We start from the raw sequence: 15,109 nt of genomic DNA, 5'->3' as shown, positions 1-15,109 counted from the left end.
TTTTTTTTCTTTTACAAATTCTTTTTTTGAACTTAAGCTTCTTTTTTATACGTGTCTTCAACAGTATGGTGGTAAAAAAGTTCCAATATTTTGAATTATTTTTTAGACGATAACAATCGATTGGGCTGAAACCAACAGAGGGTGGACATGTGTAGTTTTAAGGAAAATTATATTAAAATTAAATATGGACGTAATTAATTTATTGATTAGAAATATAACTAAATTTTTTTCATCTGTTTTTTTTTATTATTACACATTTGGCAACTATATGTCATTATTTTCTGGTGAATCAATATCTTGTTTTGTTTTTACTAAATTTTTTTTTATTGGTTTGTTTTCTGCAGTTGATCATTCTCATTGCACATCGATTGTATTTTAACATTTAAAATTATTAGTAGAAGATAAAAGGGCTAAACTGAATTTTGATCGACGTTGATAACGCGGACTCAACGCAAGACAACTTTGCGCATAGAGCTCACTGGCAATTAGATCAATGCATGTACTGATGTATTTATAAAATATTTTTATAAAAGTGTTTTTTAAAAAAATATTATAAAATATTTTAAAAATTATTTTAAAAATAAATATTTATTTGGACAACATTCTATAAAAACATTTAGGGTGATGTTATATGTACACGGAGGGTTACACGTTGGGTTACACGTAACACTTAAAATTACATAAATGTATTTTGGAAAGAGTTTTTTCAAATAAAGTGGAGGGATACTTTTGTAATTTCATTTGTAGTGTGTAACCAACGTGTAACCCTCCATGTACACATATCATTTCCCAAACATTTAACATTTCAAAAGTAATATTGTTCATATTTTTCTTTCATAGTTTCATTCTAATAACATCTGAAAACACACGTCAAATGATATTTAAAAATTATACTTGGAGAACATTTTTAAAAAAATAGTTTTCAAAAACATTTTACAACAATTGTATCCAAAAACATATTTTAAATTTTTTTTTCACTTATAAAATATTAAAAATATTTTAAAAATACATGTTTAAACGGAACATTAAACATCATGTTTTTAACTTCTTCTAAGCCATTTTCTCTAACAATGTGTTTTATAAACGAGAGCGTGAGACGATGAGCGGTTATCGGCGTGGAGGTCGTGCATTCGAGAAGAATCGGGAAGATGTGTAGACCATACATTGAACCATTACATTCAAGAAATAGAAGTCTTTCTATAATTAGAATGAGAACCATGGTACTAATACTAGGAATCTATTGCCTTAAAAAAAATACTAGGAATCTATTAAAATTTCATTTTTCTTAACGTTGGATCAAAATTATGAATAAAGATGGGCTCCGGATTTATAGAGTAATGGGCCAAGGTTGGAAGTTATGATTGAGCCCAATAGATAACTCCAACCTCGCATAAGAGTTGACTTTGGCCCATAACCAATCTGCGTAGATTAAACCCCGTGGGTTTGCTTCTCCAGCCCACTTTCCTAGCCTGCTTGAATGTACTCCAACCCATTAACAGCCTCTTGCTGGGCTTGGCACATTTTTTGCAGTTTACTCTGACAAGGAAAACTTGCCAGCAAAATTGAGTCCGCATCTGCAAATAAGTAACACAAATATTATTTCCGTCTCAATTTTATAGGTTTTATTTTTTAATTTGTCTCAAACAAACATTCTAATTTCTACATTTAATTGCATTTTTTCTTTATTTTACTGATATACTCTTGTTAACAAAGTATTGGAAAACACACAACTTTTTATTATTTTATGAATTAACTAAGGATAAAATAAAAAGTTGTATATAAATCTGTTTTTCCATTAATTTTTTTATCCTAACCAAACAATTCTATAATTTAGGATGGAGAGGGTATAACACAAATGAAAACAGAGAAAAGAAAATGAAGAAATCATCAATGGATAGACCATGGGCTTAACACCACCTAAGGATAACACATTGATTGATTAATAATCATTGTTTTGTCCAATGATTGACTCAAGTTCTTCCAAAGATTAGTGTCATGCATCATTGTCTAATCCAAGTATATTGATTTAAAATCTTTATATTGAGCTATCCATGTTTCTATACTATATTATAAAAAGCGCATCCTTTTTTCTTTTTCTTTTCTTTTTTTTTTATAATAAAAATCACATCTTATAGTAACTAGTATGCAACTTCAAAATTGCATTAATGAACACCCTTATTTGTCATTAATTTTATAATTAATCTTTGTTTCATTATCTTTTTCATATTTTTAATCTTATATGAAAAAGATATAGTAACTAACCTGGTATGCAACTTCAAAATTGCATTAATGAATTAACACCCTTATTTTTCATCAATTTTTCTAATTAATCTTTGTTTCATTATTTTTTTTTTAATTTTTAATCTTATTGTTTTGAATTAATATAAATTAACACTAAATATCAAAATAAAATCAGCTAGAAGTTAGTTAGTATAAAGACCCCAACTTTAATTAAATAGTATATATATTAAGATAATTAACTTAAAATATATAAAAATTTAAGATAATAAAAAATTAAGGAGATGTGTAATAGAAAATAAAAACCATAAGAGTAAAATATCATTTGTTTCTACAAATTGAAAAAAAAAAATTTAAAGATGAAAGTAAAATTAACAATTTGTTTTTTAGTATTTGTTTTGTGAATTCAAAATGATATCAACAAAAAAAAATAAAATTTTCGAGTAAACTAAAAATAGAGTGTATTGGTACAACTGAAAATTTTTAGTATAAAAAAAAAGATGAAATGGTACAATTGTCAATTTATAGTACAAAACCAAAAATAGAGTTGTATTTAACAAAATATGAAATATAGATCATAACACTCCACTCAAAAGATTTATCACAACTCAAACGCCAAGGAGAAAAATATTGTCATATAATTAAGCGCACAAGTTACAAACTTTTGTATGAGCAAAAAATCTCAATCTTTCTGGAATATTAAGATTGATTTCAGAGCAACGCAGAATCTGCATGGATGATAGATTGGGCATGGCAGATTCATCGATCCTCAACTCAAACTTCCCTTCAACTTTAACCGAGAAAGAAAGTTCTTTAAGCCGAGGAAAGCTTCCAGCACCGCAGATCATTCCTTCCCCGCCGCCGAATCGAACGTGCCGCAACCCGAGAGTTTTTAGATTTGGAAACTTGCCTAGTGCTTGCATGATATCCTCCCCAATATCTATACCATCTAACTTCAACTCCACGAGGCCTGGACACATGTTTGAGAAGTCTAAGGTTTCTAATCGAGGCAGCTTCGACAATTTACATGACTCGATACTAAGTTCAAGTGTAACATTCGGACTTTTGAGTAGATTTAATAGTGCATCTGATGCATCCAAATTACAATGTTGAATATAAATATATATCCATTTTAGATTGCTTCCACAAATGTAATCAACTATTTGAACCAGACTTTCATTGTCATCTACTCTATTACATCGAAGAGTTCGCAGCTTTCGCAAATGAATGAGATCGTTCAAATCGTAAATTTGGCAGTCAAATCCATATAGAGTCTCTAGCTGAGACAAGTTCTTTAATCTCAGCTTTCTTTCTGTATTGAATTCAGTTGACAAGATAAATGGAAGAGATAAATTCCTCAATTGCCGAATCTTGCAATATGTATCCACTGGAGGTGACTTCACGATCGATGATAATATCATGGTACCAGACAAATCAAGTGTTTGTAGAAAAGATAGCTTGTGGACCGATTCCAATGAAAACCTTTCCCATTTACAATACATCAAACCCAACAATCGAAGATGGATTAAATTCTCTATTCCGCGGAAGCATTTCCCTCTCAACTCACAATAGTAAACGATCAGTGTTCTAAGAGATATGAACTGCGGGAGATGCATGATTTTTTTGGGTAGAGGAATCATGTCAAAGAATGAAGATATAAAAATTTGCACGGATCGTAATGGGATAATGTTTTCTGATGAGTTAAGAAAGCTCAAGTCATGGTCGTCATCATCGACGTGCACGACCAGTCTATATGCTCTACTAGAATTATCAATGCTTCTGTCCATAACCTTGAGAAACTCCTCCTCTTTAGCCTTGGATCGGCACAAGTCCAGTATCGAGTCGTGAAGAGACAGTGACGAAAGATCATGATCAAACTGAACCATACTTCGAAATTGTAGCTCATACATATACCACTTTGCCACATCGCGCATTGTTTCGCTTTCGCCAACATGTTTTGATTGAATGAAACCTTCTGCCATCCAAATATCATAGATTCTTTCTACAAATATACTCTCGTCTTCTCGTAGAAACCCCAAAGAAAGAAAACAAGGTTTAAGATGATATGGTAATTCATCATAACTTAAAGTCAACACTTCCTCCACCTCTCCTGCCACTCCTCTTTCTTCACCTCTCCTTATGTAAGAATTCACATCTTCGCTCGCTAATTTCCATTCGCGTAAAGAATTTTTACCACTCAATATCCCTCCAATCACAGCAACTACTAGTGGCAAACAACCACATTTCTGTATCACCTTCCTTCCTAATATCTCATATTCTGAAACATTCCATGGTCCTGGCAATCATGAAGAAAGAGTTACCTTTTAATATATGTTTTTAATTACTATATTATATGACGTAAGAACCCGTAACCGTTATCTTTCGATGCACGTTGGAAAAACCTCTGGACTAACGCAATAAATTGTAAATTACGCTAGTTAAGTAAATTGCATTAGCTAGGCAAGCCACGTGCGACAGACAAGTCCAAGAAAATGTTGGTAGGGGGAATTGAATTCCTGATATTTGGCCAAATGTTCACCTACTACACCACCTAGCACATCCGCTTGGAGGCTACTACATTTTGCATTTATATCTCTCGTATGTACTTAATTATATCGTTAATTAAGTTAACAAAATTTCATGTTTCTCTGCACATAATTATAACTAATTAAATCCCTTAATAAAGAAGAAATAGTTAATAAATAAATAATTAATGAAGAGATTTACGAACCTTCAAAACCAATCTTAGCAAAAGCTTTCAAGCGGAGGAGCTCCCATGCTTCGTCTTCTGTGAAACCCTTGAGTTTCACCGGATATCCAATTTCTGCAACGTTTCCATGACGAGTTGTGAGTAATATTTTGCTGCGGCTTCCAACAACATCCGGGAAACATTTTCTCAAACATTTCCAATCATCGAGTTTCCAAATATCATCGACTACAATCAGACATTTTTTCCCGATTTGAACATTATAAATTTGTTCCACCAACTCGTCTACAGTCATATCTTTGATGTCTTTCTTTTTTTCCTGGAGAAGCTGCCGAAAGATATCTTGAATCACAGATTGTATCTGGCATTTTTGGGTTATGCAAACCCAAGCAAACGACTCAAAAAATCTTACGACATCGACGTGCTTATAAACCTTCTTGGCAACAGAGGTTTTCCCGGAACCGCCCATTCCCCATACACCAATAACTCGATGGCAACGACGTTCTTGATCAGAAACTAAAAGAGAAACAAGCTTTTCGATGTCGTCTTCCATCCCAACGAAGTGTTGAAGCTCCTCATGAGCATAGGTTTTTCTAATGAAAAGTCGTCTGCTCTCATCAGAATTAGTTTCCTCTTCATGATCACGTGTGATTAAGGCCTGTATGCCACGCTCGTTCATGTGTCCCGTGAGGATGGTGATACATGACTTGATTCTTTCTATTTCAGAACCAAGTTTGTGTAAAGTGCCTATTTCACTTACAAAAAAGAGGAATCTTTTGAGAATGTTAATAAAACCCTTTCCATTTCCGGACCCGAATTTTACGACATGTTCTTCTAGCACATCCTCGGCTCTGTATGCTAGATACCTGGTTTCTTGTATCCAGTTTCGAATAGTTTCGCTTTCGTGTTGCTTCCGATCTGCGTCTTTCAAGAGTGATTGCATGCGGCCAAACTCGATTCGGAGTCCCTCTACTTGATCACTCACTCCTCTCAGAAATGCTGCTTCTTGTATCAACAAATTTCCGAGCGTTTCCAATGCTACAGAGACAACAGCTTCGGCCGCCATGCATATAGTTAGTTCCTGATTAATTTGCAGGGCAATTCATAAGAATTCCGAGAATGTGTTATGTATATATTATATGTAAAATCAAATATATATACATTACCTTTCGGAATAGACAGGCCTTTGATGATGATTCAAAGTTTGAAGGGTGAATTGATTATGGTCTGTGAGCTCGCACATTTCATTACTGGGACACTCACTACATTATCTATAACAAAAGATGAAAAGAATCAAGGCAATTGGAGACAATTATTGTAATCATCATCATCATTTATTCTCTCTTTATTATTTATATATATATATGGATTTTGCACAAAATTTGTCCCTGTCATTTTTCGATTTTGATCCTTTATGTTTTCATATTTCAGTTTTAGTCTTGTATGTTTCGATTTTTGGCAATTTCGGTCCTTTTTATTCGAAAATGCTTAAGTGACACTGTACACGTCAGCTCCACATCAGCACTGAATTGGGAACACGTCAGCGCCACATCGAAAAAAAGACTAGAATTGCCAAAAAAAATAAAGATAGCGGACTAAAACTGAAATCTAAAAAATAAAGGACTGAAATCGCAAAGTGACAAACATATAGGACCAAAAAAGCAACTTTACCTGTGATATTACTAATCGTTTTTGTGTGTCAAATTATATCAAAATATCTTCTCATTTAATTTCTAGATTTAACTGACCTCTTAATGGTTAAATTATTCTCATTTTTCTTAAACATCTCTATCTTATTTTGTCCCTATTTTCTTTTTCAAATTAAACTTTAATAATTTAAATATTATTATTGACGGGATAGTAGCCAAAATAGTCCTGCAAGTTTTTTTGTTTTGTGATTTGGTCCTATAAGTATTTAATTTGGGTTTTGGTCCTATAAGTTTAGTTATATTTTGGTTTTTAGTCCTTTTTCATTTAAGAAATGTTTTTATAACCGGACCGATCGATGATCAAACCGATCTAACTTTAAAAAAACGGTTCAACTGGTTGAACTTTTTTAACCGGACGATCGAATCGAAAAATCGTTTATATAATATAATATAATTAATAATATATTTTAAATTATAAAAACCTAAAGAATTTATAAATAGAAAAAATATATATATTTATCGTAATTTGAAAATTTAAATAACTATAAAAAAATATTCAAAAAAATTATAAACTCTAATATTAATAAATAATATTTTTTAACGACGAAAAATTTAAAATATTCATGTATATATATAATAAAATATTAAATTAAAGTTTTTAAATAAAAAACTAAAATTTCAAAAACAAAATCGAAAAACCAATTTTCTGGTTATTTTTTAGTTCTGTCGATTCAATCGTTGAAATGGTTTTTGAGAGTGTTTCGGATCAAATTAGTGATCGGTTTCGGGTCGAACCGGTCGGTATAGTCCGGTTTTGAAAACATAACATTTAATTATTGATGTCACAACACACACATCATTATTATATTTCTCAATGCACTTAAGCTTTTTAGCTGTCACGTCAGCATTTTCTGATGCCACGTCAATACTCTATGAAGAAAGGACTAAAAACCATTATAACTTAAATTATAGGACCAAAACCCAAAATAAAATACTTACAGGACCAAAACACAAAATGGACAAACTTACAGGACCATTTTTACTATATTCTCATTATTGACGGTAACTTTTTTTTTATAACTTTTCTCTACTTTATTTCAAAATTCACATGTTTTAAAATTTTTTTTGAAAATAATTTTTTTTTCAAATAATTAAATTGTTTGAGAACGTAAAAATCACGTCAAAATATTAAAATTGTTTTACAGATCTCCTATTTGATATGACTCATGAAAATTTGTATTTTTTTTATAAAATATTATGTACTTTTAATTACAGTTATGACCCAAATCAATCGTTGCAGAGATAAATCTGTGAGACCATCTCACAATAGACATACTCAATTAATTACTAGGTGATTAAAGATCAACACCAATAATTGAGCTAAAGAATATTGATACGAGATGGTAGACTAATAGGAATAGTGACTAAGAGGGTGTTTGGCTAAGTTTATTAAAAAGTGCTTATAAGCTCTTAGAGCTTAAAAGCTGTTTTACGAGCTTATAAGCTGTTAGAACTTATTTAAAAAATAAGCTGTTAAATTGTTTGGGTAAATTTATTTTAAATAACTTAAAGATGTTGATATGTTTGGTATTATAAGATCTTTTTATTGTCAAAATTACCAAAAAGGGTATAATTCTATGAAAATAATATTTTGAGTTATACACATACGAAAATAGTTTTAAAATAAACTTATATTAAAAAATAAAATTGTTTTAATTTTTTATTTTTAGAAAAATTTATGTGATTTGTAATTTTTTAAAATAATATTTAATATTTAATAAGTGGAGGATAAGATAGAGATTTATTAAAATATTCAAGGATATTTTAGAGATATGAAATATTAAAATAAGATCTTTTTTTAAAAAAGTACCTCCCCCCTTATTTTTTTAAAAACAGCTTATAAGCTGTCAAACAGCTTATTTTGACAGCTTATAAGCTGTTTTTAAAAAAATTTACCAAACACATTTTCAGAGCTTAAAAGCTCTAAAACAGCTTATAAGCTGTTTGAAAGAGCTTTTAAGCTCTGCCAAACACCCTCTAATGAGTCCTTGTAAAGACAAATTTCTTGATATTATTCTTTTTTCTTTTGATAAAGATTTTATTTATAAGTTTGTATTTTAGATTGGTAATTATCTTTAGTAACAAAATTCGCGCAAAATTTTGAACTTTAAGAAACTCTAGATTTCAGTCTGTTTAGACAATCTTAGGCGCTAGCTAATTGAGAAAAAAAAATAGCTTAAGAGGATATATAAATGAAACTGCGACTAGAGATGACAATGGGGCGGGGCGGGGACGGAGATGTCATCCCCATCCCAGTCCCCGAATTTGAACCCTATCCCCATATCTGCCCCGAACCCCATTATTTTTTATCGGGGATTCCTCATCCCTATCCCCTCTGGGATCAAGTCCTCGTCCCCATATCCATACCTGAATATATGTTTATATATATATATATATATGATATTAGTAAAATTTATTATATAAGAATATAAAAATTATTATTCAATTTTATGATAACAAAATACCTAAAATATTTCGGTCAAATTTTTATTATAATATTAAAATTTAAAATTAATAAAAATATTTTAAATAAAAAATATTTTTATCAATCAAAATTATTATTTTTTTTAAAAAAATTATGTATCAAAAATTTATTAAGATTATATTTTTTTCTAAATTTATCAAAATAAATAAGATATATATATATATATATATATATGTATATATATAAACTAATATAAATAATTTATATAAATACGTTAATGAATGAGATTCAAATAATAGTTTCATGTTATAAAAACTTACGTTATCATAAACAGATGTATTCTATATAATGTATAAATATATATAAACTAAATAATATTAATAATTTTAATTTTAATTTTTTATAATATTTTAGATTTAATAAAATTTGATAAATAAAATATGTTTATATTATTCTACTTTAGGAATAGTCCATTTATTCAATAGATCCAAATTATCTGGAATATCATATTCTTCAATAATACTGTTTTGAACAGTATCATTATTGATCTTAGAAAGATTCATTTTTATACAACTTTTGTACTAAATCAATCACTTAACAATATATTATTATTATTGGGGTGGGTTCGGGGATGGGGATAGCATCCCTATAACTGCCCTAATATATTTCGGGGATTTTTAAAAATTCCCGAACACAAACCCATATCCGAAAATACTCCCCCAAACCCGCACCGTTTCGGGTTTTCCCCGCGGATACCCGAACCCGTGGGGAAAATTGACATCTGATCCCTAACTGCGGCTCAACTCGAAGGACTTTTGATATTTTTTTAAAAAAAATAAATAAAAATTTATTGTCCAGACCCCGGACAATCAACTCAGCAAGCTCATTATTTTAATGACAAGATATTTAATACATTTATATAAATTATGTAAGTTTAAATTAATATACGAGTCAGATTTTGGGAATTTGCATTATAGCCGTCAATTTGGGTTAAGTTCGTCGGATCGGCTCGTCCCACCACACAATTTAAGTGGGTTGACTTGAACTTTTTTCAACCCAGCTAAAGGTCGGCCTAGGTGGATCAAACCGTGGTCGGTCCGTCTAACCCGCAACCCACGTTAGTTTGGTTTTGAGTATTTTCAGTCCATCTGAATGGTGGGTAAGCCCTCCCTCAACCTGCTAAACAACGGTAAGTTTTTGGTCGGCCAACCCGCCCTGAGTTGGTCCGTCCAACAACTCTAACCTATGCAAGTTGGCAACTATGAGAACGGAAAATTGCGTGCAATATTTAATAAATTTAATAATCATTAAAGTAAACTAGTTATTAAATTTGTCAACGATAATACATTTTGTTTTTTCTTGCAATTTGTCTCTTTCTTCTCTATAATTTATAGGAATCAATAAAAACCAGTCAATTATTGAGTTTATAATTAGCCGTTGAATAAATTCATTTATTATTTATTCATTTATTTTTTTTGAATAATTCAAAGTTTTTAAAATTTATTTATGGATGCCAACTTAAATTTAATGACCAGCTGTCCAGCTCTCTAGCCAAGCTGGTAGCAAGGCCGGTCTTAGACTTTGAAGTGTTCAATCATCAATGCCATTAAAAAATTTAGGCCCTTCGTATTCATAGAAAAAAATAAATAAAAAATCAATGTTATAATTTACACATAAATTCATATAATAATAATGAAAAACAATATATTTCATATTGCTAATAGTCAGCATCATGAACAATATCATTGAGATTTATAAGGCAACTGAAGGAAATATTTATTTCCAAAATCTTGTCAAGTTTTAAAATATTTATTTAAGTATTTTGTCTTTTTTGGACTTAAAATTTTTAAATTGATTAAGATATTTTAAATAGGAATTATATTGTACTCAATTGATTTATTTACTTAATTGGTTGATATAAGATATTATGTACTTATCGTAATATATTTTTATCTATTAACTTGTCAATATTTCCTTATTCGTATATAGATTCAAGTTTTGAATTAAGGAAAAAAAATCAAGAGAGTTAGAGATAAGGGTTTTCACGTTTAAGAAGTGCATTGGAGGAGAATTGTGATTTGTGCTTGAACGCAGAAGACAAGAATTCGTTGTTTTTGGAGTGCTGAAGATGTTGAAGAGTTCTAGTTAATTTGCTGAATTTTTTGTCCGTGGGGGCTTGAGATCATTTGAATATTGATCGAAGACTTGTGTTGTTCTCGTGTTTTGGCCTAGGCCCCAACTCCTTCATTGTTTTTATTTTTTTACTTTCAGCAGATTTTTCAGGAGTTGTTTTGATTGTTTGTTTTCTCAATTGTTTTAGAGAAAATTAATTTTTAATGTTAATCACTATTATTAGGGTTTTATAAAACAATTTGTAATTTTCTAGTAAAGGTTTTTGCCTTGAGACCATTGTAATTGTGCATAATTATTCTCGAGTGTTTTATTATTAGTTTTCATTTTTATTTAAGATGAATGTTGTGTCAGATGTTTGGCAACATCTGAGACATCTTAATCTTATATTTTTATTTATTTACCCTGAAATCCCTTATAAATGGTATCAGAAAGTCTCTTGATACACTAAGAGCTGATTTTAGTTAATTGTTTTTCAGTGAATAATATGGATTCATCCACAACAAACTCGTTTCTAAAACCTCCTATCTTGGATGGTACAAACTACGCCCTATGGAAGACAAGAATTCGTTTTACCATAAAATCAATGGATGAGCATGCATGATAGATTTTTTTTCACTGCGCAGAATTCTTCCAAAATCCAGGATTTTGAGGGTGATTAGTGATTACATAGTAAAACCCAAAACAATTTGGACCACCAAGGAGGCACAAATTTCGAGCTTCAATGCTAAAGCACTGAATGCAATATACTTATTCTTGGATATGAGGATGTTTGGGATTATTGCAGCATGAGATACTATAAATGAACATTGTGAAGGAACTAAGAGCGTGAAACGAATGAGGATGATATTGTTAAACACTAGATTCGAAAACCTCAGGATGAACGAAGATGAAACTATAGCAGCATATGATCAACATCTTTGGGAGAGATATCCAAAGAAGCTTCCACTCTTGAAGAACCTATTGCATGCGAATGAGCGACTGGTAAACAAAGTGCTTCGATGTTAGCCAGAGAGATTCAACGAAAAGATTTGGGCCCCAGAAGAAGTGAAAAATACTTCAAATATGAAGTTTACAGAATTAAGTAATAAGTGTTCTTCAAATGTTTGAGATGAACACGAATGAACAGAAGAAAGACAATATATCACGATAGTTATCCGAAACTGAATACTACAAGTATTCAATCTCCAAATTAAATGTATTATATTCAAAAGTTATATATGTATATTCAGACTTATAAATGCAATTGATTTCTCTCAAAATAAAGATGCACAAATTATTCCACGGACCACAAAGATAATATAATCATTTAAGAAAATCAAATATATTAATATCCGGGGATAACCAATATGACAATAGTAATTTAATTATGATCATTATGCTTATGAGTTAATATAATATATTAAAATATGTGTCATAATAGTTAACAAAAATATGATTTATTGCCATCAATATTAATAAATTGTAAATAAATGAAAATATTCAATCAATACTACTTTTTTTTTATCAGTAATACAATAATTATGCTGGTAAACTATTATAATAATATGAAATTTATAAGTTATCAAGTATATGTGTCTAATGAATTGAAAGTGACTATGAAAGTACACACATTCAGTAATAATATTGATTGTTACTCTACAGAAAATAAAATACTCAATATAATTGTAAATAAAAAAAGTGTGCATCATTGATTGCTAAAAAAATCTAATAATATGAAAATATCAGCATTTGTTGGGAAAATATAACAAATAAAATGATACGATAAAAGAAAACATGACTAAGAAAATATAACAAAGAAAATGATACAATAAAAACATATATGAGAAAAAATTGAATAGTCCAAATCTTTTAAAAAATTAAAAATAATAGGTTTTTATCCAAATTAGTTACACATGACTAATTAACATTAATTGACAATTTTTACAATAATATTATCATTATTTTTTGTTGAGTTGAATAATTGTGGAATAGGTCTCTTGTGAGTTATGAGATGGTCTCACAGATCTTATTTGTCAACCTGCTCATATTTACAAAAACAAATTGGCATAAAAATTAATTTTTCATGGGTGACCAAATAGAAAATCATTCTCACAAAATTGACTCACTAAACCCTCTCACAAAAGTTTGTGTGTTAATTTTGTTTCAAATTATACCATAATTACTCAAATCTTTGTTTTCCACGTGCAATGCACATGCATGACTTCTAGCATCTTAAAAAGTGTGAGTTTAATTGTGTAATGTCTATTTTTTTCTTGTGGCAATATTAAAGATGATGAGAGTTTAATTGTGTCATGCTCATTTTGTCCTTGTGTCAACATTAAAGAAGGCGAGTGTCTCTTAATTGCGTTCCTCTAAATTTACTGCCAACTTATTTTGAACAAAATATGATGTAATATATTTTTTGCAATATTCATATGAAAATTAGTAAAAAATATTTATGCAACATTAGTTAATACTGTAATGATTAATGTTATAATATTTTTATAATTAATTCAAGAAAATATTATTTAAAATATATAGAATATAAATTTATAATTTATTTGTGGAGATTTGAAAATTAGTTACTAAAAAATATTTATTTATATAATTATGATTACGTTATAAAGTTTTTTATTTAAAAATAAAAATATATATTTAACAAATACAAAAAAAATTAAAATTTAGTGGTGAACTGTAAAATTATTAGATAACATGATGACGACGACGATGACGATGATGATGATGATAATGATGATGATGATGATGATCATGATCATGATCATGATATATTTTTACATTGTTCAAGTAAAACAAAAAATTTATATAGTTAAATAAAAAGGACAACTACTTTGTGAGATTTTTAACCAAAACATAGATGATAACAATATTGAAGTAAATTAAAATGTTAGGTATTTTGAAATTGATTTCAAATGTGAAAGATGAATATGAATTAATTATAGCTTTTTTATATTGTTGATTAATTATTTTTTCTTGACACTCATCGAGATTGACTTGGATCGCTTACATGTACTTGCATCGTTCTCATCGTGTCTTTTTTGTCGTGCTTGGAGGTTTTCTTACAAACCTCTATTATTTTGTTGGGCTTCTGGCAAGATTTGGTTAGACTTATTGGTTACTCCATCAATTTTCCAAGATTTGTTCAAAGATGTGTTGTTCCATGTTCTTTTGTTCCGTCAAAGTTTCTGGTTGTATAATAATATATTTTCATTCACTCCTTTCGGTAGTCGGTTTTATAAGAATATATTTTTGTTGAATCATGGGACGTATACATTTTGTGTGTCAGGGTAAATGTTTTATTAATTGTCTAGTGCATAACCTTTCAAGGACGGAACGCTCTGTGCCTGATCGTGAAAGGAGAGTTTTTTTCCCTTCCTTTTTTGTTGTCAATGTAACGTTGTAAGATTTGATGCGATGAAATTAATTTACTTCATTTTCAAAAAAAAACTTCAATATATAATTGTTTATATTAGTACCCATGATTTAAAATATTACGCCACATCTTTCATATATAATTGAATTTTCTAATTGCGATATGCATTTCTATGTTTTTTTATGTAGAAACTGATGGAATAATATTATTTGATATATACCCAAGATTGAATACAAGACATGTTTATATACACCTATAAACCTAAGAAGAATAAAAGGAAATATAATATACAAAATATACAAAAGATAATATATAATATGTTCCAAGATATAAAATATATTCCAATATGTTATACCTTATTCTTTTTCATTGATATATTTGAACTAATAATTATTTAACATGTATATCAGTTTGAAATAACTTTTTTTATTTATTATTATAAATATATTTTATTTATTTAAAATTTAAATCATTTAATCCTTATATATATGTATGTGCATGTATATGTTCACTTCTAAATATACCAT

The 15,109-nt window shown here is 29.3% G+C and overlaps 1 protein-coding gene across 1 annotated transcript; it reads right to left on the bottom strand.

The window, feature by feature from the left end:
* Positions 1-2,879: 2,879 nt before the first annotated feature.
* LOC140879083 (disease resistance protein RPP8-like) lies at positions 2,880-6,238 on the bottom strand. Its single transcript, XM_073282726.1, has 3 exons — positions 6,112-6,238; positions 4,970-6,026; positions 2,880-4,534 (listed from the first exon to the last, which is right to left on the bottom strand). The coding sequence occupies exons 2-3, from the start codon at positions 6,009-6,011 to the stop codon at positions 2,880-2,882; spliced, it is 2,697 nt and encodes an 898-aa protein (XP_073138827.1). The 5' UTR covers positions 6,012-6,026; positions 6,112-6,238.
* Positions 6,239-15,109: the final 8,871 nt, after the last annotated feature.

Source organism: Henckelia pumila, chromosome 2 (assembly GCF_033568475.1).
Source record: "Henckelia pumila isolate YLH828 chromosome 2, ASM3356847v2, whole genome shotgun sequence".
Taxonomy (NCBI): domain Eukaryota; kingdom Viridiplantae; phylum Streptophyta; class Magnoliopsida; order Lamiales; family Gesneriaceae; genus Henckelia; species Henckelia pumila.
The sequence above is the reverse complement of the archived record's forward strand: the minus strand, read 5'-3'. Positions and strand labels throughout refer to the sequence as shown.